Source organism: Marmota marmota, unplaced genomic scaffold (assembly GCF_001458135.2).
Source record: "Marmota marmota marmota unplaced genomic scaffold, marMar, whole genome shotgun sequence".
Taxonomy (NCBI): domain Eukaryota; kingdom Metazoa; phylum Chordata; class Mammalia; order Rodentia; family Sciuridae; genus Marmota; species Marmota marmota.
Genome location: NW_025999941.1, coordinates 10,114,377 through 10,136,392, shown reverse-complemented (window position 1 = coordinate 10,136,392; position 22,016 = coordinate 10,114,377). Strand labels below are relative to the sequence as shown.

Sequence of the window (22,016 nt, the reverse complement as noted above, 5' to 3'; positions counted from 1 at the left end):
TAGTTTTCAAGGAATTGTTCCATTTCTTCTAAGTCTATGAGAGTTTAGTTTATGAAAGTATAGTTGTTTGTAAAATTTCCTTATTACCCTTTTGATAGCTGCAGGACCTATAATATCTCATTTCTTTTTTTAAAAATTTCTTTTTAGATGTTAATTAACCTTTTTAAAATATTTTTTTTAGATGCATGGATCTTTATTTTTATTCATTTATTTATATGTGATGCTGAGAATCGAACCCAGTGCATCACACATGCCAGGCAAGTGCTCTATCACTGAGCCACAGCCTCAGCCCTGTAATATCTCATTTCATTCCTGATTCTGGTAATCAATGTCTTCTCTCTTTAGTCTTGCTAAATGTTAGTTAATTTCATTGACTTTTTTTAAAGAAGAAGCTTTTGTTTCATTGATTTTCTCTACTTTCTTATTTTCACTGACTTATACTCTCACCCATGTTAATCACTTCCTTCCATTTGCTCTGAGTTAATTTTGCTCTTCTTTTTCTAATTTCTTGAGGTGGGAATTCAGGAGATTCTTAGCCAGTGTTGCTTGGTGGGGTGGGAGGAGTTTCTCGTGGTGAGGCCACCTGAGGCCTCTAGGAGGGGAAGGAAGCCTCTAGCCTTCACAGATGAAGATAGTTTCCCAGGCCAGGCTGGTTGTGACATGATTTCCTTTGTCAGTCCCACCCTGTCCCCTTCAAGAAAGGGAGGGAGAACATTTCCCTGGTGGCCATTCATTATCAGCAGAGCTTCCAATCCTTCCGGTTAGTTTTGACTGTTAGTTTTAGTACTGTTGGCAGGAGTCCCATTCAAGTGAAGGGAGGAATGAGTCTACCTGGGTTTGTGTTGGTAGGTTGAGAATTAAGAAAACACCAGATTCAGGTCTTCTTCTGTTCGGCAGGTTGTAAGACATTCTGCTGTGTTGTTCTGCCACTTCTGCATTCCTCATCAGAGCATTTTCCTCTTTCTACCTTTTAGGGTTCTCCTCAGTATTTCTTGTGTCATTTCCAGATTCTATAAATGTACTTAGCAAGGAGAAGCAGAGAGAGACAAATCTATGCCATTTTGTTTGATTATAAGTCCCACTATGCATTTTTATGGTTGGAAAAACGAGTCCAATGGAGAGGCTAAGGGACTTATTAATACATCAAGAGGAAAAATTAGTCCTAGAACCATAACTGGAACTCAGATCTCCTCATTTGTAGATTATCTTGCCAATACACTCCTTTTGCCTAAATCTTTTTATTTTAAATATTTATTTTTTGGTGTTAGGTGGACATAATATCTTTATTTTATTTTTATATGGTGCTGAGGATGGAACCCAATGCCTCATGCATGCTAGGCAAGCACTCTACCATTAGCCAAAACCCCAGCCCTTGCCTAAATCTTAATACATTCAAATAACAGAAGCATTTAAAAATTTTTTAATGCCTCATGAGCAGCTGGGATTACATTCATGTGCTTCTACACCCAGGTTCAGTAACGTCATAATTATTTTACAGAAACAAAGAGATTGTGGGCTTCAATTATGCTTAAAGAATAAAGCAAAACATAAAAGAAAGTCTATGAATAATTAAATTAAAAAATTACACATTAAAAGGATAGCATAGGAGATATAACATATAAATGCTAGCACAAAAAATTTTAAATAAATTAAAAATCTCATAACTATCAATTGAACTCTAAAGATATTAGTAATGTACATCAATTTAGAAAACCACTGTTAATAAAGGTTATTTAATGGCAAATTATTTGTTTCATCCTGAATTGAGGTCATTATTCCACAAGACTTCATGGCAAATTACAACTTTAAAATTTGTGAGCAATTGGTTTTAGTTCATGGAGAAAATCATAAAAAAGATTTTTTTCCTCTACCTTGTTTACAAGGCGGCTTCCCTGGCAGAGAAAACTTCTATAATCACACTAAATCTGTCCTAAACCTTTGGGCCCCATGTCTGGCCATGGGTCCTGCAAGTGACAGCACTACCTGAAAAGCAGACTAGGATGATCAGCCTCTGAGATTTCAGACTACTATAACTTCCCATTTTTGGAAGCCATTTTACACTGACTCTCCTGTTTACTGAATTTCAAAGTACTACAAGTATTTCAAACAGAATAAAAACTCAAATGAATAACAAGTCATTTTGAAATGTTTTACATGATATAGATCAACAAACTGACTAAGCTTTGAGATCTCAAGGGAAAGAGCACAGAAGTAACCTTGCTATATAGGAGGTAATTATTAAGCATTATCTATTGCAGGGTCTTTAGCTCTTAGCAGCTAAAGCTTACCCCAACACAGAATAAATCAGAGCAAGGCTTTGAAAGGACTCCATATATGGCAATTACATGCAATCACCTTTCTTTAAATATGCCTCTTCCAACCTTGGCTAAGGAATACCCCAAACACCAACTCCAAATATGAGAGATTTTGTTTTCCACTAATACATATATATATCTGGACATACCCATATGATTTATAATGGTGAGAAAAAGTTTACATTATGTAATATATCAGGCTCAGAGGGGAACATACAACTTTTTCTGGGTAAAACAGATGCAATTAGTATGTTTTCACAGAGGATTCTAAATCAAACTCTTAGAAAAGAATTCCATATTAAAAATCAAAACAAGGGGCTGGGGTTCTGGCTCAGTGGTAGTGTGTTTGCCTAGCATCATGAGGCACTGAGTTCGATCCTCAGTACCACATAAAGACAATAAAGTCCATCAACAACTAAAAAAATATTAAAAAAAAAATCAAAACAAGTCCATCAAAGCTGTCAAGTTAAGATAAATCTTCACTTATGTCCTCTCTTTTTTCCTTAAAGAAATCCAATATAATTTAGAAATACGACACATGCTTCTATACTTGTACATACATTATCAAATAAACTGCCAAAAGAGAGTCAAACGCTTTCAAAGGCATGTCTGCAGAAGAAATACAGATAAGGAAGCCATAATGATAGCTTAATGGGTAAAGGATAAGAGTCACACTCAATTCTGCCAGAAGCAGACCTGTAGAGGTTCAGACACGCATCCAAGAATCAGCTCTGTCTGCCAACATATCGAATGCTCAATGCATGCAACTGGCAAGAAAGCCCAGGGAGCTGCCACTAAGCCTGTCACTGCCACTAGTGAGGAAAGACAGATAAGTTCACCAGATAGCTAAAACTGCAGAGACTTTGTTTCTAAACCAAAGCTAAGAATTCTTACCTTAAGAGAACTCACAATCAAAGGCCCAATATTTTCTGCCAACAATTTACTTGCTAAGACATCCAAATAATTTCCCCTAATTAAACCACAGGAGACTTAAGTTTCTGGCAATATAGTATTATTTTGCTACAGCAAGTAATGATGGCACTGCACTCTGTTTTATACATGAATTTTCTCAAGATGAAAGTAAATTATTTAGTTAATGGATATCCAGTGACAATAAGTCCTAAATGTGTATAGGCAAGTTACTGAGAAGCTTAAGGGTGGTATGACAGAGCATTCGATTACTGTTAGGTTGTACTAAAATCAAGCACAGATAATAGTATCCAAAATCAAATGTTTCCTATGCTTTTCAGATGAAGGCTCTTTCCTGTGGAAAATGTAATAAATAATAATGATAAGAGTTAAAGTATTTGGATTATTTGATATTGACAAATTTAAAGTTGAGGGGAAGAGTTTTCTATTTCTTAGAGAGCCGTGTTTGAAGATCCAGCAATTTATGATTCAATGTTATACTTAGTTTTTCATCTTGAGTGGTGTAAGGCACATACAAGATCAAGAGAATTCAAATTCATTTGAAGACTTTGTCAAATCCCTTTACACTTCTAGGGATGCTATGAAATGTCACAAAACAGAGCTGGGAATCATTCTTATGCATATGTTGTCCTTTGATTCACTTATTATTTAGATCTGACCTACTTTCTAAAAAGATTTGAGGAAGCTGAAGATTTTCTCAGTATGGTGCCAAGCAGAAATGGGGGTCTAATAAAGCCTTTTGGTGGTGGTGATAAGAGTTATAATACTTCTAAAGATACTGAAAAAGATCTACACCAGAAAACAAAAACAAGAGAACTGGCTTTGAGTATAGTCAAATATGCTTTTATATTACTTTTATAATCAGAAGGACCTTTTCTTCTGATATAAAACATGCAATACTGCAGCTATATAAACATGTTTATCAGACTAATGTAATGACAAAGCAAATGCTTGTACCTTGACAGATCATTTCCTTTAAGACAACAATAAGCCTGATGGCTCTCCATGAACACCAAAAGCTTGGGAAAAAGTAGGAAAGGGAAAAAGGATCTGGGATAGCGGGTAGAACAAACACACACCAACTCTCACACACAGTGGAAAGGATATAGACAGACAAGACAGTCTTACAATCCCAAGAGGAGATTTTGGTAGGATGCAAACACTTGGGCAAGAAGATGCTATGGATCTACAAGTAAGGCTGGTAAATATGGTTCTGATACTGTAGCAGCTTACCCTTTTTAGCCCCCAAAAAGCCCCCTCATCTCAGAACATCACTGAACACTAATGTGGAAGAGAGAGAGCTCAATTTCTAAAATTTAAGTGGTAGTATCTACTTATTGAACAACGCTTAAGAGACTTATATAATTTTAATATGCTATTCTGCAAGCTCCTTAGTTTAATAGGATTCAGACACATGGAATGACCAATGAACTTGTTTGAGTATTAGGGAAGTAAATCCAACAACATTATAGTTGATCATTTCTTTTTCTTTTTAAAAATATTTTTATTTTGTTTACTTATTTTTATGTGTTGCTGAGGATCAAACCCAGTGCCTCACATGTGCCAGGCAAGAGCTCTGCCACTGAGCCACAACCCCAGCCCATGGTTGATAATTTTTATTTATCAAATTTTATTCTTCAAATAATGAAGAAATGGGCAACCCCAAATAAAACAGTAAATCACACAAGGGTTTTGCCTCAGCTGTTAAGAATTTATAGTCACAATTGTATGGGTACTCACTGCTCCTTCAGGCAGGAGAAGCATACACTATAAATGACTGGATGTGACACAATGCTGGACACATCAACCACCACACTTTTATGTATCATAAGAGAGAGATAAAGGGTGAAAAGCATGTCCTTTGGCTTCCATGAAGTTGAATTCCAGTTTCTTAGGCTTTGGGAAATAGAATGGACTATAGAATAAGAAAGGTATGGGTGTGTGTGTAGGGGGACTTTTTTCCTTAACTTCTAACGTCATACATTTTCCCACCAATTTACTAAGAGATCATTTAAATCAGAGTTGTAAGTACAAATGCCTATAAGGGTATTAAAAAAATCCTGGTGTGTGTCTGTGAGGGAGAGAGGGAGAAAGGGAGGGAGGGAGAAAGAGAGAGACATACACACAGAGAGGGAGGTGGGTAGGGAGAGGGAAGGAGGGAGGGAGAGAAGGGAAGAGAAATGTTGGGAGCAAATGCTATGTTTTCCTTTAAAAATCTGGGCATGCCTGAACATAATGACTTTGTGAGTAACTTGGATCTATGTGGATTTCTCAGGGCACTGAACTTGAAGGGTTGAGGTTTATACTGTCCACTCCAGATTTAGTGGTTATTCTGTATTTCAATTTTTCCAATCACAGTGAACTTCACAGTATAAATTCAAGGTGAAAATTTATGTACACATTAATATATATGTCACTTATATATGTAACTGGTTTCCTTTGTAAATTCTCAAAGAATAAATATTAAAAGTATTAAATATTAATGTGATAATTATCTAAAAGGGATTAACTGCATGTATGATTAGCTTATAAAATCTTTACAATTAAGATAGCAAAACAAAAGATAAAAATTGCTTTTATCTGATAACATCTTGGTGGGGGCATGGGGATGGGTGGGAGAAGGAAGCTAGTGATTAGTGAACATAATGAAAAGGAGTTATTTTGGAAATTTTGAAATACTCACGGACTCAAAGTTACCAAGAAGGTACTTGGTAGAGGTTCTACTAGAATACTAAGTAGTGGTCTATAATGAGACAGAAGTAGTTCTTATTTTTAAAATGTCTGACCTCAGAGCACCACAGAGTCAACACTTTCAGTCTAAGTCACTGTATGTTCTCATGGTGTTTTCACCCCTTTAATCTACACATGTGGCAATAGCGAGGCTTTTTCCTTATCTTGGTCCAGGAGGCTGGACTAATGCAGTTGCCACAGATCCTTTCTCCTTCACTGATTACAGGATCATACCAACGACAGCAGTGTCGCAGCTGATGGTAGAAGACTGCCTTTCTTTAGGCTACAAAAACAGCACTGTGCTGAACTGAAAGATCACAAAGGATGAACCCTAGAACTTTTCTTACTGTTTATAAATTCCTCTTTCAGTTTGGAGGTAGAACTCACATTTTTTGACTTGACAAATTATAAACTCATCTTGCAAGGAAATTTCTTGCACTGTGCTTTAAGTCAGAAGATTTGTTCCAAATGCCAACAACCACCTACCATCTCTACTGTTCTGAGTCTTGCCCTTGAACTGAGAAAGGACAAGCAGAGAGACAGAAAAAGTACACACTACAGCATTTCTCCTACTAAAACTTTCCATTTGGCAGCTGTGTTTTCAACACTATGGAAATGAACCTCCCTACTTTTTCTAGTGATCTAATTTTAATTAAAAATGCTCTCCATCAAGAGACTGATGCCCGATATAAAGGAAAAGTTATAACTGAAGCGGAAACAAAGGGGTACTTCTCCCAGGATTTTTCAGGTAAGTTTTAAAAACACTAAACAGTAATAGTATTTTATTTTCTATTTTGTTAGGTAAAGCAGACTAAAAAGTAACACACTAGACTAGTAGCTATGTATCAATGCTTTCTTCAAGAAATTTCAGATTCAGTTTTACCTATAAACGATTATTTTCAAAGTGTTTTATAGAAACTAAAGAGTGTTCAGTTTATAAGTGCCAAGGTAAAATAAAATTCAGGATATATTTGGGTTCTTTTGGAAAACCAAAAAGGACTTTGTTCTTTAAATTTTCCTGAAGTACTCTGGGATTATAGAAAACATTTTAAGGGCTGGGTTATGGCTCAGTGGTAGAGAGCTTGCTTCGCATGTGTGAGGCACTGGGTTCAATTCTCAGCACACATATAAATAAATAAATAAAATAAAGGTCCATCAACAACTGAAAAAATATTTAAAAAACCCATTTTTAAATGAGAAAAGAGGCCTTTGGTGAGAGACAATCTGTCTTAAGGTGTTAGATAGAGGAAACCTAAAAAGTTGTCTTTGTTAAAATAATTACCTTCTGGTAAAAAGAGACGAAGTCTAACATGTACATAAAATAATTGCTTCTCATTTGACTAAAATTACCATCACACGCTTTCCTAAAGATAGAATAAAGCTAGGACTGAAAAGAGAAAAATCTAGACTTTGTTTTTTTAAATTTATGAATAAGTTTTGCTGCTAAAAATAACAAGAGGAAAAAACCACATCAATATCTTTACATCTCTTTGGCAGATCTGATTTTCACGATTATTAGGATAATTGTTCAAATGAACAACTGATAACCCTCAAAATAGACCTTAAATACTAAATTTCATAGTTAATCCATGGTGATTATGAATAAACATGAATAGCTCTGGGCTTAATGTAGTAGCATATTTCACTAAAGAGTTTTGAACCTTACTAGGAAGGCAGAGTTTTAACACTAAGAGCTCCAATACACTTTTAATGACTTCTGCTTATAGTTTTCTAAGAAAATTCAACAGAACTATTATTACAGAGCTTGATGGTATCACAAACCTGTATCTTAATATTTTCAATTAACCAGGTTACATTGTATATTATCTAACTGTGAGAAAGAAAACTAAAAAAACAAAATAAAAACCCAGTTGTGTTTGCTTTTATTCTTTGCTTCACATGCCAGATTTTAGATAAAAAAAAAAAAATTGTTCTAAACTTACCTTACAGAATATTCTTGGGGGCATTTCATAATTAAGTGAGAAGAAAGCCTATATACCAAAAAACGAATTCCAGGTTACCACTTTCACTTTGAGAGGTGTCCAAAGAAGTAGCAACAAAGGACACCTGACACTGGTCTTGGGGAAAAGCACCTTCTAGGAGAAACATAGTGAGGTATGTTGCTTGAAACAGGTGCTCACTACCTTGCTGAAGAAATAGTAAATACAAACATAATACTTTCACCACAGAATGCCCAGAGACTAGTTTCCTGTGAAGACAGGACAAGAAATGTATAGATGCTATATCTGCCTTTTAGAGGCCATTCTCTATATAAAGAACTATCCTAGTACTACTTATTGAATAGAACATTTCTCTCAGCATTTTCTTTAGATGTGATAGGAGAGATTTTTAAACTATCATAGACCAATTATTTTATTGTTTATGAGCCCATCCAGATATATTTATGCCTGCGGATGTTTTTGTTAAATTGTGCTTTTCTACCAACTTTTTATCATCTGAGTTTTAAATGTATGGACAAAAAGTGTTTCCTATTGGTTTCTTGTTTTTTAAAAAACGCACATATATTTTTTAATTGCAATAGAAATATATTTTTATTCCCAAATATTGCCTATTGTGACTCTTCTCACCTTTTTTGGGTTTTGTTTTGTTACACTATTAGGGATCTAACTCATGAGTGCATACTACCATTGAGTTACATCCCCAGTCCTTTTCATTTTTTTATTTTGGGACAGTGTCTCACTAAGTTGCTGAGGTTGACCTCAAATTTCTGATTCTCCTGTCTCCTAAATGTCTGAAATTACAGGCAGCACCTGGCTCCTCTTCTTGTTTTATATTGTTGATGTGTCAATCTAATCTATTGTTCTTTTGTAATCTCTACTTTCTGCAATTAATTTCTACTCTCATCTTTATTTTCCTTAATCTTTACTCAGATGTTTTTTTTTTTTACTTCCTAAATTCTTGGGTTGGATGGCATAAGCACACCCCTCCATAACATTAAATTCTCTGCTTTATCTGTCAATTATTAAACTGGTCTGTTAAAGTTTCCCATTTTGATTAGGGATTTTCAACATTCAACTTATAATTGTGATATATATTAGGTATGTACTAACTCAAATCTTCTAGATTATTTATTCTTTTCATCTTCATGTATTTAACATTTATCCCTACTGATGCTTTTTGTCAGTAATGATTAACATAGTTACATCAGCCTTTTTTGGTTAACATATGCCTGATATGTCTCATTCTACCCCTACTTTTAACAAACTGCATATAGGCAAATTCTATGTTTATCCAATCTCATTTAGCTGGCAAATTTAGTTCAATTTGCATTTATTCTAATTACTGATTTTCTTATTTCTGCCATTTTATTTTTGGGCTTCACTATGTTTCTCCTAGAAAGTGCTTTTCCCCCAAGACCAATACCAGGTGTCCTTTGATTGCTACTTCTGTGGACACCTCTCAAGAGTGAAAATGGTAACCTGGAATTCATTTTTTTTGGTATACAGGGTGAAAGTTAAGGTATCCTACTTTTGTTCTACAGTAGTTAACTGCAATATTTTAATTTTATTATTTTTATGGGTACTGGGGATCAAACCCAGGTCCTAGCAGATGCTAAGCAAGTATATCATCACTGGGCTATACCACCAATCCAGTTTCACTTGTTTCTTTCTTTCTTTTTTTTTTTTATTAGTTGTTCAAAACATTACAAAGCTCTTGACATATCATATTTCATACATTTGATTCAAGTGGGTTATGAACTCCCATTTTTACCCCGTATACAGACTGCAGAATCACATCGGTTACACATTCACGTTTTTACATACTGCCATACTAGTGTCTGTTGTATTCTGCTGCCTTTCCTATCCTCTACTATCCCCCTCACCTTGTTTCTTAATACCAAAACTATATTTTTTTTGTTTTATAGTCAATGTTTACCTTTATTTGTGCCCCCTGTGCTTATTATTGTTTCTTATATCTCATTCCTTCCATGTTCCATTTTCTTTTTGGAATATATCCATTGGAATTACACTATTAAGCTTAAATTAATTGATGCCAAACAGATGCATAAAAGGAAATGTGATTTAAAACTGAGCTACTGCTGCACTAGCACTATTCCAAGAGCTCAACAGCCACACATGGCTAGTGCTCACTGCTGCAGAAAGCTGCTTTAGAAGATCTTATAGCCAGATCTGCTGGAGACAAATGTTCTGTTCTTGTTGAAAATATCTATATTGTCTTGAATTTCTGATTTGTTGGTTGTTTTCTCCTCAGTCCTCTGTGGAGTATGTGTTAGCCTGACTGGTGTTCTTTTATAAATATGCTACCTCAAGTAGCCTTTAGTTGTTTCTGTCTCTTTGCCTTTAATATTTTTTAAGGTGTGTATTTCTATTTTTCATGCTTTGGGCCCATTTTATTGTTATTAAGGTTTATTCCTTTTAGGAATTCTGAAAACTTAAATCATAATCTCTTCAAATATTGCCTCTCTCAAATCTACTTTTATTACTTTAAAATTTGTATCCATTATATATTAGACTTTAATTCTATCTTCTTTGTCTTACTTCCATTCTCTCCCTTGCCATCTGCCCCTGCTTTTGGGAATACATTGTGTATTTCTAGATTTTTTTTTCTAGTTCACTAGTTTTCTTTACCTGTTACTAATTAACTGTTGAATCCAGGTAGAGTTTATTTCAGTAATTAAAATTTCAATTTCTATAAGTTTTACTTAGTCTGTTATTTTAAAGTAGCATTTGATCTTCTATTTTTTATTTCCTTTTGCTTCATTTTATAATCTATATTTGATAGTTGCATTCATTAAAGTGTGTACCTGATCATTCTGTTAACTAAATTTTTTGTAAAGTGTTGCCTAATCTTGCTGTATGCTATATATTTACTGCCTTTCATTCACTGGGAATTGTTTCCTTGCACATTTAGTAATTTTGAACTAAATGAAGCTTATCTGTGAAATTTCTGGGCAAACAATTCTTATTGTGTCTTGTAAGGGGCTGGGGTTGGGGCTCAGATGAAAAGCACTCGCCTAGCATGTGTGAGGCACGGAGTTTGATCCCCAGCACCACAAAAAAATTAAATGAAGGTATTGTGTCCACCTACAACTAAAGAATAAATGTTTAAAAAAAATACCATAGGTTATTAAAAAAAAAAAAAGAATTATATCTTATAAAAAGGTTTTACTTTTGCTTCTGTAGGTATCCTAGAGTACTTACCAACTGAGGCAATTTTATGTTAATTTCTTTGCCTAAGTAAGAAATTATACCAAATGAACAGTTTAACTTGAATATCAAATCTGTATGAGAAAAAAATTCATGGTTACAAGGAAGACATTTTCCTTCTTACCCATAATTCAGACTGAGATAAACGTGGCTGCCATCTCCTTAGATTGGGGGGCAGATACTTCCCAATTAATTGCTAAGAACTAATTAGGAGATTTAGTTATATGCTGGTTTGTGGGTCTTAGTTCTCTCTCTACTTTGTTGCACAACGGCAGCCTAATATTATGGAGTGCGTGTATCTTCAAGAACCCCATAATAGCTGACAACTAATGTCAGCTTCTATGTCTCCGAGTTTGGCTTCACGTTTTCACTTTCATGCTGGCCCCTACTCTGTCTTCAACTATGCTATGCATTCTAGACTGTGTTTCTAAATGTCTGGATAAGATACTACTGGACAGGAACTGAATATTTTCTTTGATGTGCCTATCACAGAAATCATAGAAGTCTCTATGGAGTGGTTTTATAATCCAGTTAGTTAGTAAAATGGATTGTATTTACAAGTGAAAACAGAAGATCACTAGATTGATGGTAACATGCAGATTCATAAACCAAAAGATTTTTGTAACACCATAATCCATTGGGAAGAACTGTTTTTGTTCTGTTTTGATGTTGAGACCAGGTTTCATTATGTTGCCCAGGCTAGCTGCAAACTCCCAAATGACTGCAAATACAGATGTGTGCTCTTGTGGCCAGTTTGCTTTTTTTAAAAATATTTTTGGGGATGTAACTCTGTGGTAGAGCGCTTGCCTAGCATGCAAAGAGGCCCATGTTGGACTTCCAGTAAACCCCAAGCTCCCAAAAAGTTTTCATGTTTAACAGACTTTTTCAACTTATCACGCATGCCTCAGGCTGCCTGGTAATGAACCCTACAACATTTGAAATATTTATATAGAGAAAGTGGGCTAGGGATGTAGATCACTTGTAGAACACTTGCCTACCATGTATGAGGCCCTGAATTTGAGGAGCACTGCAGAGAGAGAGGAAGAGGTTGGGGGGAGATGTACAGAGGTAGATAGATATTGGAGTCCCTAGCTTGTCCATGGTACTAGTCACAAGCACACTGGAGGCCTGGGTTATAAGACAACCTTGACAATACTAATAAGACCATCTGGCTTGAGTTTAGGATGGAGACAAAGTCTTTGATATTTTGCATTTAAAAGGTATTTGGCTGACAAAAATATATTCATGATGCCCTTTTAGGATAAACAGGTCAGATCAGTGGCTTAAGTGATTTATCTCAGGTTACAGCCAGCAAAATGGCAAAGCCTAGAATAGAATTCTTGTCTGCAAACTAAATTTCATGCCAAAGAAGTGTTACCATGGCAAAACCACCCTCAGGAATATATTCTACAGCTTTCTATTTAGAAATCATTTATAAAATTTCAAAAAGGAATGTCTTAAATGAGAGGCATAAGAACTAACCCTAATCTGGGCATGGCAGCACACGCCTACAATCCCAGCAACTTGGGAGGCTGAGGCAGGAGGATTGCAAGTTCAAAGCCAGCCTCAGCAACTTAGCGAGATCTTGTCTCAAAATAAAAAATAAAAAAGGGTTGGGGATGTAGCTCAGTCGTAAAGAGCCCCTGGGTTCGATTCTTGGTACAAAAACCAACCAACCAACCAACCAAACAAACAAACAAAAAAAGAAAAAACAGCAACAACAAACCCCCCAAACCAAAACAACAACAAAAACTAACCCAGAGTGTCCCAAGTGGTTTGTGCAATTTAGGTATTACACAACAAAGGGTATGTTAGATAGAGTACAGATTCATGCTTTAGACTTCCACTGTCCAATGTGGTAACTACTAGTGCATGTAGCTGTATAAATTCAAAAGGATTAAATAAACTAAAAAAAGATTCTCTCTCAATTATACTAGCAGCCACATTTCAGGCACTTAGTGATCAGTCACTCTATTGGACAGTGCTGATACAGAAATTTTCTGTCTTTGCAGAGTTCTACAGGATGGTACTGCTATGGAAGGTGTACTGATGAATTATATAATTTCATTGCTGCAGTAGAGTAGAAAGGACAATGACTTTGAAGACAAACTGCCCTAGTTTTGAGTACTGGGTCTTTCACTTATTACGTCTGCAAATCCTGAACAAGTTTCTAAATGTCTCTAAGTTCTCTGTTTCCTCAGTCTATAAGTTGGGAATCAGAAGTAAAGTGATCAGAACATTGCTCAATACCAGAGAATCTGCAACCTCCCCATTATTTACTGAAATCCCAATGAAGCCTTTTGTGGCTGTTAAAAGGCCCTTGTAAAGAATGAAAATATAGTGTTTCTGAAAGACTTGAGAGAATCTCCAAACCTAAGACCTTGGTTAATAAAAGCATTCTCTCTGTAAGATTTTACCTTTTTCTTGGGAGTGGAGTGGGTAGGTACTTTTTATAAATGCAGAAAAACTAAAATAAACAAAGAAGGACCAACAATTAGAACTAGAAACATTTATGGTTCATTATTCTATTACATTGACTCTAAAAGTTGAATGAAAAAAAGCTGGATATGAAGGTGTAATTTGAATTAAATGGGTCAGGTGTCTTGGTGGTATTTCCCATAGGAGAACGACAAAAGAATAGCTACAGAATCAGGTATAATTACTCATATGCACAATCAGATATTAACTAACTTCTTATTTAAAGAACAAATCCCTAAACAACTCAATAGCTTGCTGACATGATAAGTCTATTTTCTACTTTAAAGATGAGGTAGACAAAACATACACTTAAGAAAGACTTCAACACTCTCCAAATCACTGCTTGTTGTTTTGTCACTTCTCCTGAATACAGCTATTTCTTTAAATACTTTCCCCCAAAGAAGGACCTAGTTAAGTGAGTTTTCATTCAACTAAAAAAACCCCCTTCCCCCTCCATTACTGGGAATAAACCCTGGAATGTACTACTACTGAGCTACACCCCCATCCGTTTTTATCTTTATTTCTATTTTTTGGTGCCAGGGATCGAACCCAGCCACTCAGTGACATCCCCAACCTTTTTTTTTTTTTTTTTAAATTTTGAGACAGGGTCTCACTAAGTTGTTCAGGTCCTTGCTAAATTGCTGAGGCTGGCTTTGAACTTGTGATCCTCCTATCTCAGTCTCTAGAGCTGCAGGGATTACAGTCATGAGCTACCATGCCTGGCCCTTTTTATTTTTGGACAAGGTCTTGCTAAATTGCTGAGGCTGGCCTCAAAGTTAAAATTCTCCTGCGTCAGGCTTCTGAGTTGCTGGGATTACAGGTGTGCATCATTATACTTGAGTCACTAAGAAAACCTTTGTTTCTATCTCTTGTTAAAAATCTCTCTAGGGCTGGGGTTGTGGCTCAGTGGTAGAGTGCTTGCCTAGCCACGTGTGAGGCCCTGGGTTCAATCCTCAACACCATATAAAATAAAATAAAGGTATTGTGTCCAACTACAACTAAAAAATAAATATACATATTTTTTAAATTTCTAAAATAAAATGCATCAGTTCATTTTTTCCCCAAGAATATTCTAATTAACACAATAATAAATACTTCCAATGATTTAGTCTTATAATAAATTAATCTCTGATAGGGTCAGAGTTATAGAATATTGACATTTTTGTCGGTCCTAGATTATTGTCTAGATTTCTGTACTTTTCTTTCTTGAAAAGGAAAAGGCCACTCTAACTTTGCTGACTGCATTAATCATTATTAGAGCCTATAAAATGTCTGAAAAGACCCTGGGTTAGGAACCAGAAAAAGATGATAATCCTCATTCTCCAACTGAATGTCTCTCATGCATTTATGAGTCTCAGTTGACCTGCCTACCCCACATACGTTACTGTATCATTAAAAAAAAAAAAAATTTTTTTTTTTAGTTGTAAATGGACACAATACCTTTGTTTATTTATTTTTATGTGGGGCTGAGAATCAAACCCAGTGCCTCATATGTGCGAGGCAAGTGCACTACCACTAAGCCCCAGCCCCAGCCCCAGCCCAATACTTTTATTTTACTTATTTATTTTTTTTCTTCTGAGCTAAAACCCCAGCCCCATAAAAGCCCATACTTTCTTTGTGGAAAGAAGTATAAGTATGTATTCCCATCTTGTGTCTCCTCAACTAAGTTCTGTTGCTCAGAGGCATGGGCAGCTAAGAGTCCAGTGCTATAACAAAAACAAAGGAGTAAAACTTATTTTCAAAAAACAAACAAAACAGAAGGCTAATAATAGTATAGCTAGCTTAAATAACATAAGTTATTATATACAAGAAAGTATTTCCAATTTTAGAGTCAAGGACAAAAGATCTGATCTTACCAAGAGACTCATTTATAATCATAAAACAGAGTGTAGTCCACATTTTGTATTTTAGTATCAAACTCCAAAAATAATATACTCAGATTAAAGTCACTGACTTAAATATAAACATATATACTCACAGCTTGCATTTCTATACAGAAGAAATGGCTCATGAAGCTGAAACTCCAAATCTTTATTCACTGGTTCAACTAGATTGTGCATATTCAGTCGATTTACAATGGTAAAACCATGGTAAGGTGAAGCTGACCTGAGATTTAATAGAAGAAAATCCATAGTTACATTTTATTTTGCAAAAATGTTATCTCCTCCTTATTTTCATTTTTTAAAAAATGAATACATTAGGACATTATATAATATCACACTTAAAACCATTAACAAAAAATTTAAGTCACCTTGTATATCCCTGCTCAGAAGTTTTAGGATTTAGTTTCTGAGAATATAGGCCAAAGTCCTTACTACGACCAACAAGACATACCCCCAATTCTCCACCCCTACTTCAATCTCTGATTATCTTTTCTTGCTTCCCCTGCTCCAGCCACATTGGGCTCTCCTCTCTTTGCAGGAGTACTTCTTCCTAAAGACCTCTGTCTGGACCAGTACCCCCAAATCATAGCTATCTCATTTGAGCATTTGCTCAAATATTACCTACTCATTGAAGCCTATCTGAACCACCATTTTTAATACTACCCAACCTAAATATCCCTGACTTTCCCCTCTTCATCCATTCCACTTATTTTTTATTTTTATTTGCTTCCTCCTCCAACCAGAATGTAAGCTGTATGTAAATGGGGATTTCTGTCTTATTTTTTTTTCACAGATGTTTCCCAAAGTTAGACACATAGTAAGTATGATAAATATTTGCTGGAAAAAGTATCACTTATTTTAAATATGGTACAGAATTGGCTATAATGATGTCTACCACTACAATAATAGTTTTTCTTAACACCAATATGTCTTTACATAGTTCTTCTGAATTAGATGGATAAGACCTGACTCCTACAATAAGAAGTGTATTAGTTCCCATAATGGGAGAACACAATCCTTTGGATCTTTCTCACATGTATCTAATATTTTACTGTTTCTCAGTGACATACATGGGGAGGTAACAGAATTTTATTCTACAGATTAGGAAATAAGCTGGGTATGATTAATGGCTACGCCCAGTTACACAAATAATATAAATGGAATTTAATTTTAGGTTTTCTGATTTCAAATCCAGTTTCTTCTATATTAAGTGATTCTACACTAAGTGCTATCTGGTACACTTTGAACGAAAATTCCAAAATGTGTTAAAGTGCCCTTGGATTCAATCCTTAGTTAAACAAACAAACAAAACCCCAAAAACAAACTACAGAACACAGAGATCAACTCTCAACTACTTTACTTTATAGAACTAATTTATATATAAACTCTTTCTCTCATATGTGTGTCTGTGTACTTGGATATATTATTTTATTTCCTTTTTTAATATAGGGAATGAGAGGCAGGCATCTGTTTCAGATTCATTCATCACTCAAAAATGCATTTTATTTTGTAATGATTTTGCTAGACTCCTAAATAAATTCTAGTTCTGTTTATTCTGAATCACAGGAAGGATAAGAGAAGGGAAATAGTTAGGTTAGAATCTCACAGCTAGGAGTGGATGAAAAATTGAAGGGAATAAGAAGGAAAATTCCAAAGATAAATAAACAGAAATGAACCATTTCACATGACATTGCTTCCCATTGTATTTCATTTACTTATCTGCAGTAATGAGGATTGGACCTAGGGCCTCATGCATGTTGGGTAAGCGCCCTAATACTGAGCTATATTCCCCCATCATTAGATTTTTTTTTAAAAAAGCTTACCTTCGATATACAAATAAGGTCCCTTCTATATCAGTCTTCTCCTATAACAGATAATGAATCAATTAGTTTGTTTCTTAAAATCCAACTCCAAAAGTCCCAATGGAGAAAAAATGCTTCATGTTTAAAATCAACATGTTATATTTACCACAGTTTTGAATAGGAAGTCTCCTTCTCACTCCACAAATTGCTATTACCAGTTTCTCATGTATCCATTCAGTGTTATTAGTGCATACTTAAGTATATGCAATGTTTAAACCAGGAACATGTTTATACCTGCAACATTTTTCCTGTTTAACTAATAAAGGAGAAAACTGTAGAATTAACTTTTAACTTTTATTTTAAAGTTTATAAAAATTAATAGAAAAGAAATGAAATTTTCTTACAGGATACTTTGTTTCATCACTGAGGGATTTTGGGTATATTTTTAAGAGTAACAAATTTTGTGGTTAGTTAAGAAAAACTATCAAACAGTTTGTTATTTTTAGAACTGTTGAAGAGTTATGGATACTGAAACTATAATCTGCCTTAAGTAATCACTATAGGTCTCTAACAAAAAAATTAAATTTAAGTGAAAATGTGATTAAGAAAGCAACTCATTACCACTTTTTCTTTGCTACAAGAGCTTATTTAGATTTTTTTAAACAGTTACACTGTTTCATTTTCAAAAGTAAATCATCCTACTGGTCTGCAATTCACAGTCTAGATTGGTTGTAAGAATTTTAATGTAACTAACAAACTTATTTGTTTATTTATTTTTAGATGTGTGGACTTTTATTTTATTCATTTATTTATATGAGGTGCTGAGAAATGAATCCAGTGTCTCACACATGCTAGGCAAGCACTCTACCTCTGAGCCACAACCCCAGTACTAGCAAACTTTTAAAACTTTAATGTTATTCATATCAAACTGAATTTGTTGGAATTCAAAATAAATTGTCTTGACTTCTTCAAAGAATATTACCTTAGCTTAAATATCACGGTGAAACTTTTCTTTCCTAAGGATTGAGGCCTTTTCTTGCCTTTAAAAATGTTAGTAGTAGCTGGGTGTGCTTGTGGACACTGATAATCACAGTAAATTGGGATGCAGAGGCAGGAGGATTAGAAGTTCAAAGCCAGCCTCAGCAATTTAGTGAGACCCTGTCTTGAAATAAGAAATAAAAAAGGACTGGGGATGTGACTCAGTGATTAAGCACCCCAGGGTTCAATCCCCAGTACAAAAAAAAAAAAAAAAATTAGTATAAGAAACTGATAATTGGGATTAGGGTGTGGCTCAGTGGTAGAGCACTCACCTATCATGTGTGAAGCATGGGATTTGATCCTCAGTGCTATATAAAAAAATAAATAAAATAATATAAATGTATTGTGTCCATTTACAAATAACAATAAAAAAAATTAAGAAAAACAGAAAGAAACTGATAACTGCCTCTCAGTAAAAGAAAATTTGTCCCCAAAAAACACTGTGCAAAGTTATAACTCAGTATAAAATAACAGAGAAAAGATTTTGGTTATCCCCTATGTGCCATGATGCAAATAAGCAAATAGCAGCTTATTTTTCAATTGAGGTCTTTGTAGCTTGTATTTCCTACTTAAAACAAACTCCACAGTTTAAAAATTCTAATGCATCTGTATGTTGTAAAAAACATATTACGATAATCTTTTCAGTTTTGTTTAAGGATTTCTCATTGAAATGTGAATGCCATTGATGAATTTAATCTAACCAACATTTATGAATTATTTTACCGGTGTAAAGCTTATAGCTGAAAGAGTTAATTAGGAAGGGTCAATCACAAAAAACGGGGAACTTACATTATGTAAACAACTAATGAAGCTTCAAGCAAGAGTTAACAAAAGTCAGTGAACAGACTTAATACAACTTTTTGGATCTTCTCTGGTGCACAAAAAGCCAGTAAGTACTTAGTTTGAAGACAGCATTCAGAGGTGACATCATCGGTCTCCTTTCCCTGTAAAAGGTCTCCAGGGAATCCAATTAACATAGAAGCCCCTTCCTTAATTGTTTGAAATCTTTTCCAAAATTCTGGAAATACAGTGTAGTTCAATTAAAAGCCAAACTCACTCAAACTAATTGGATTTCAAATTTCAAATCCTAATGACCTCTGGGAAGAGGGCTCACGTGTATGTCTGTTGGGGGGAGAGAAGGGGTGTTCATTTTTAGATTATATATGTATAACTTATCTAATAATCCTCGAAGCTTCAAACATAAGCTTTCAGGCATCTTTTCGTCCTACCGGTCTCATATTCCCTAATGCATCTGTAAAGAAGGCAAGTCGCCCACGTCCTCAGACCTGACCCTAAGGGACTGATCTTGCTCCAATCCCCCCCACCCCCCTCCAGCGGCTTTTCCCTGAGATGTCTCGGGCCTACTTTTTCACTCCTTCCGCCTAACCCCGTGCGCTGCCGACACCCCTGAGGCCCTGGACCGGCTCTTGGCCAGTTCCTGGCCTCGCCTCCACCGCCCTGGCCTCTTGCTTTGCCCCCCACCCCTGGCAGCTTGCGCTGTCCCTTTAAGAGGCGGCAGCAACCGGACTGGCGTCCTCTAAGGATAAGCCTCACTCACCCACTGGTTGGCTTTAGGGCAGAAGGTGTACAGAGCGACCTGGCCCGTGAGGTCTGCTATGCTGGTGATGTAGGGGTCGTGTTGCTTCAGGGCCGCCAGGCTCATCTCCTGCCCAGCTCGACTCAGCGACTCCATCTTGAATCCCAGAGCTCAGCCCCTCCAGCGGGGGCGGAGTAGCGAACAGGAAAGTGCGATCCAGGCAAAGTTCCCCCAGCTGCGTCAGTACCCTTAACTTCCGCCTCTCAGCTGTGCCTCACGGCGGGGCGGTACGTCAGCTATTTTGTTCCGCCGCTTGCACACCGCCAGTTACGAGTTCCGGTGACGTTAGGTCCAGGGGCCCAACGGTCCGAAGCAGCCAGCACGCCTGCGCGGCAGAGTCGGCGGGCGGGAGTCCTTGCACTTCCTCTTCTCTCGCTAAAACGTCCGGTTGCCCGGGGCTGTACGCGTGTCTTCCAGGCTCCTGCTAGGAGATGCTGGGCTCCGTCGGGTGTCTGCTTCGGCCTCTCGCGGCAAGGGAAGGGGGCCACAGAATCAAAGCACCGCCGTGGAAATGCTGGGCTCCACGGGCCACTGAGAAATAAAGAAAAGCGTGGAAAGGGGGCAGCTCCGAAAATTAACCCCCAGTATCTGACCGCATCACCACCGTTAGTAATTTGGTGATATCTGAAAGAAAAGTTTCAAAACTGCCAAATTAACCTGCCTGGAACTACAACAGCTATGTTTCCCCGTCCACTTTTGCTCCTTATTTTCCTCATATGGATCTCACACAAACGTTTCCAGTACTAGGAAAAGCCCATAAACGCTTGGGTTTGTTTGGCATCATTTAAAGAATTAGACTGTTCATTCTTACAGCAAACCTCCGTTGAGTATCTTAAAGTATTTTTAAAGAGCCAGATACTTGGGTAAAGATAAAATAAGATGCGGAGACTACAGCGAGCATTGTCTCAGACTTCTTAAAAAAAACCTTTTCTTTTATTGAAAAGACACCCCAAAGGAATTGAAAGTTTTTGAAAGGAAAAAAAAAGTATTTTCATCGAACTAACACAACATATTTGTATTGTTTATGATTTTATTCCCAGGAACGTTGTTACTAAAAAGAGAAACCGTATTCTTTACAGAATCATGTCTGAAGCATGTACAAATGCGGGCAAAGAAAAATATATCATTCATTTACCCTTCATTACACAAATATTCGTAGAACTCCTAATTAGTAACTGGTGACCCCTTGACTCTTCCAACTCTTTTTAAAAACATCTTCCTGGCCCTGGGAGAAACTGAAAGAAGTACAACTATGAAAGCAAACAGGGCGGATGCTAGAGATATCTCTTTCTGAAACCCAGAGATGAAACCACTAACTCCTTCTGTCCAGGAATGCCTAGGAAGGGTTCAGGGAGGAGGTGATGTTCGAATGGTGCTTCAGGGATGAGTAGGTGTTTCTCAGGAAAATAAGGTAAGGGCTCTGGCTATTTTACAGCCCAGTAGGGAGGTAGGAAAGAAGTAGTCATCCCTATTTGATAGAGGATTGAATTCAGACTAGGGAATAATAAATCAGTTTCTCAAAGTTCCATGCTAGTTAGTGGGATTCTGGTATTAGAATCAAAGGATCCCTGGGATTCTTCTTTCAGAACTGGGTCGTCCTTTCTCCCAGTGGATGGAGGCAGGAGCCCTAATTCCTCCCACCTACCTTCAATCCATTAAAACACACACATACACACACACACACACACACATTTATTTATTTATTTATTTTAGTCGTAGATGGACAGCTTTATTTTATTTGTTTCTATTTTTATGTGTTGCGGGGGAATGAATCCATTGCTTCACCCATGCTAGGCAAGTGCTTTACCACAACGCCATCCCCTTCAATCCATTTTTAAAAACCTGTGCCCTAATTTTAAAATGCGTGTATTATTTTAAAGGTAATGCATTCACTTGGTACAAAATTTAAAAAGCACACCTGAAACTATATATTTTTTTTCTTACATAGATTTCCTAAAAATAATCTAAGGCATTTCCTTTTTTTTTCTTTCTTGTTTTCTTTTCTTTCTTTTTCTTTTCTATTTATTTATTTGGTACTGGGATTGAACCCAGGG

General features: G+C 36.2%; 1 protein-coding gene across 2 annotated transcripts in view; it reads right to left on the bottom strand.

Moving 5' to 3' along the window:
* The window catches only part of Dcp1a (decapping mRNA 1A), a 52,938-nt gene extending 32,776 nt beyond the window's left edge, over window positions 1-20,162 (bottom strand). Inside the window, exons 1-3 of one of the 2 annotated variants that reach the window (XM_048801131.1) lie at window positions 19,924-20,162; window positions 17,349-17,389; window positions 15,621-15,748 (exon numbers count right to left, since the gene is read on the bottom strand). In XM_048801131.1, the coding sequence (XP_048657088.1) occupies window positions 15,621-15,748; window positions 17,349-17,389; window positions 19,924-20,058 (304 nt within the window). In that variant the 5' untranslated portion in view covers window positions 20,059-20,162. The remainder of the gene's footprint in view (window positions 1-15,620; window positions 15,749-17,348; window positions 17,390-19,923) is intronic. The other variant, XM_015494427.2, reaches the window with a different exon arrangement.
* Between the last annotated feature and the right edge of the window lie 1,854 nt (window positions 20,163-22,016).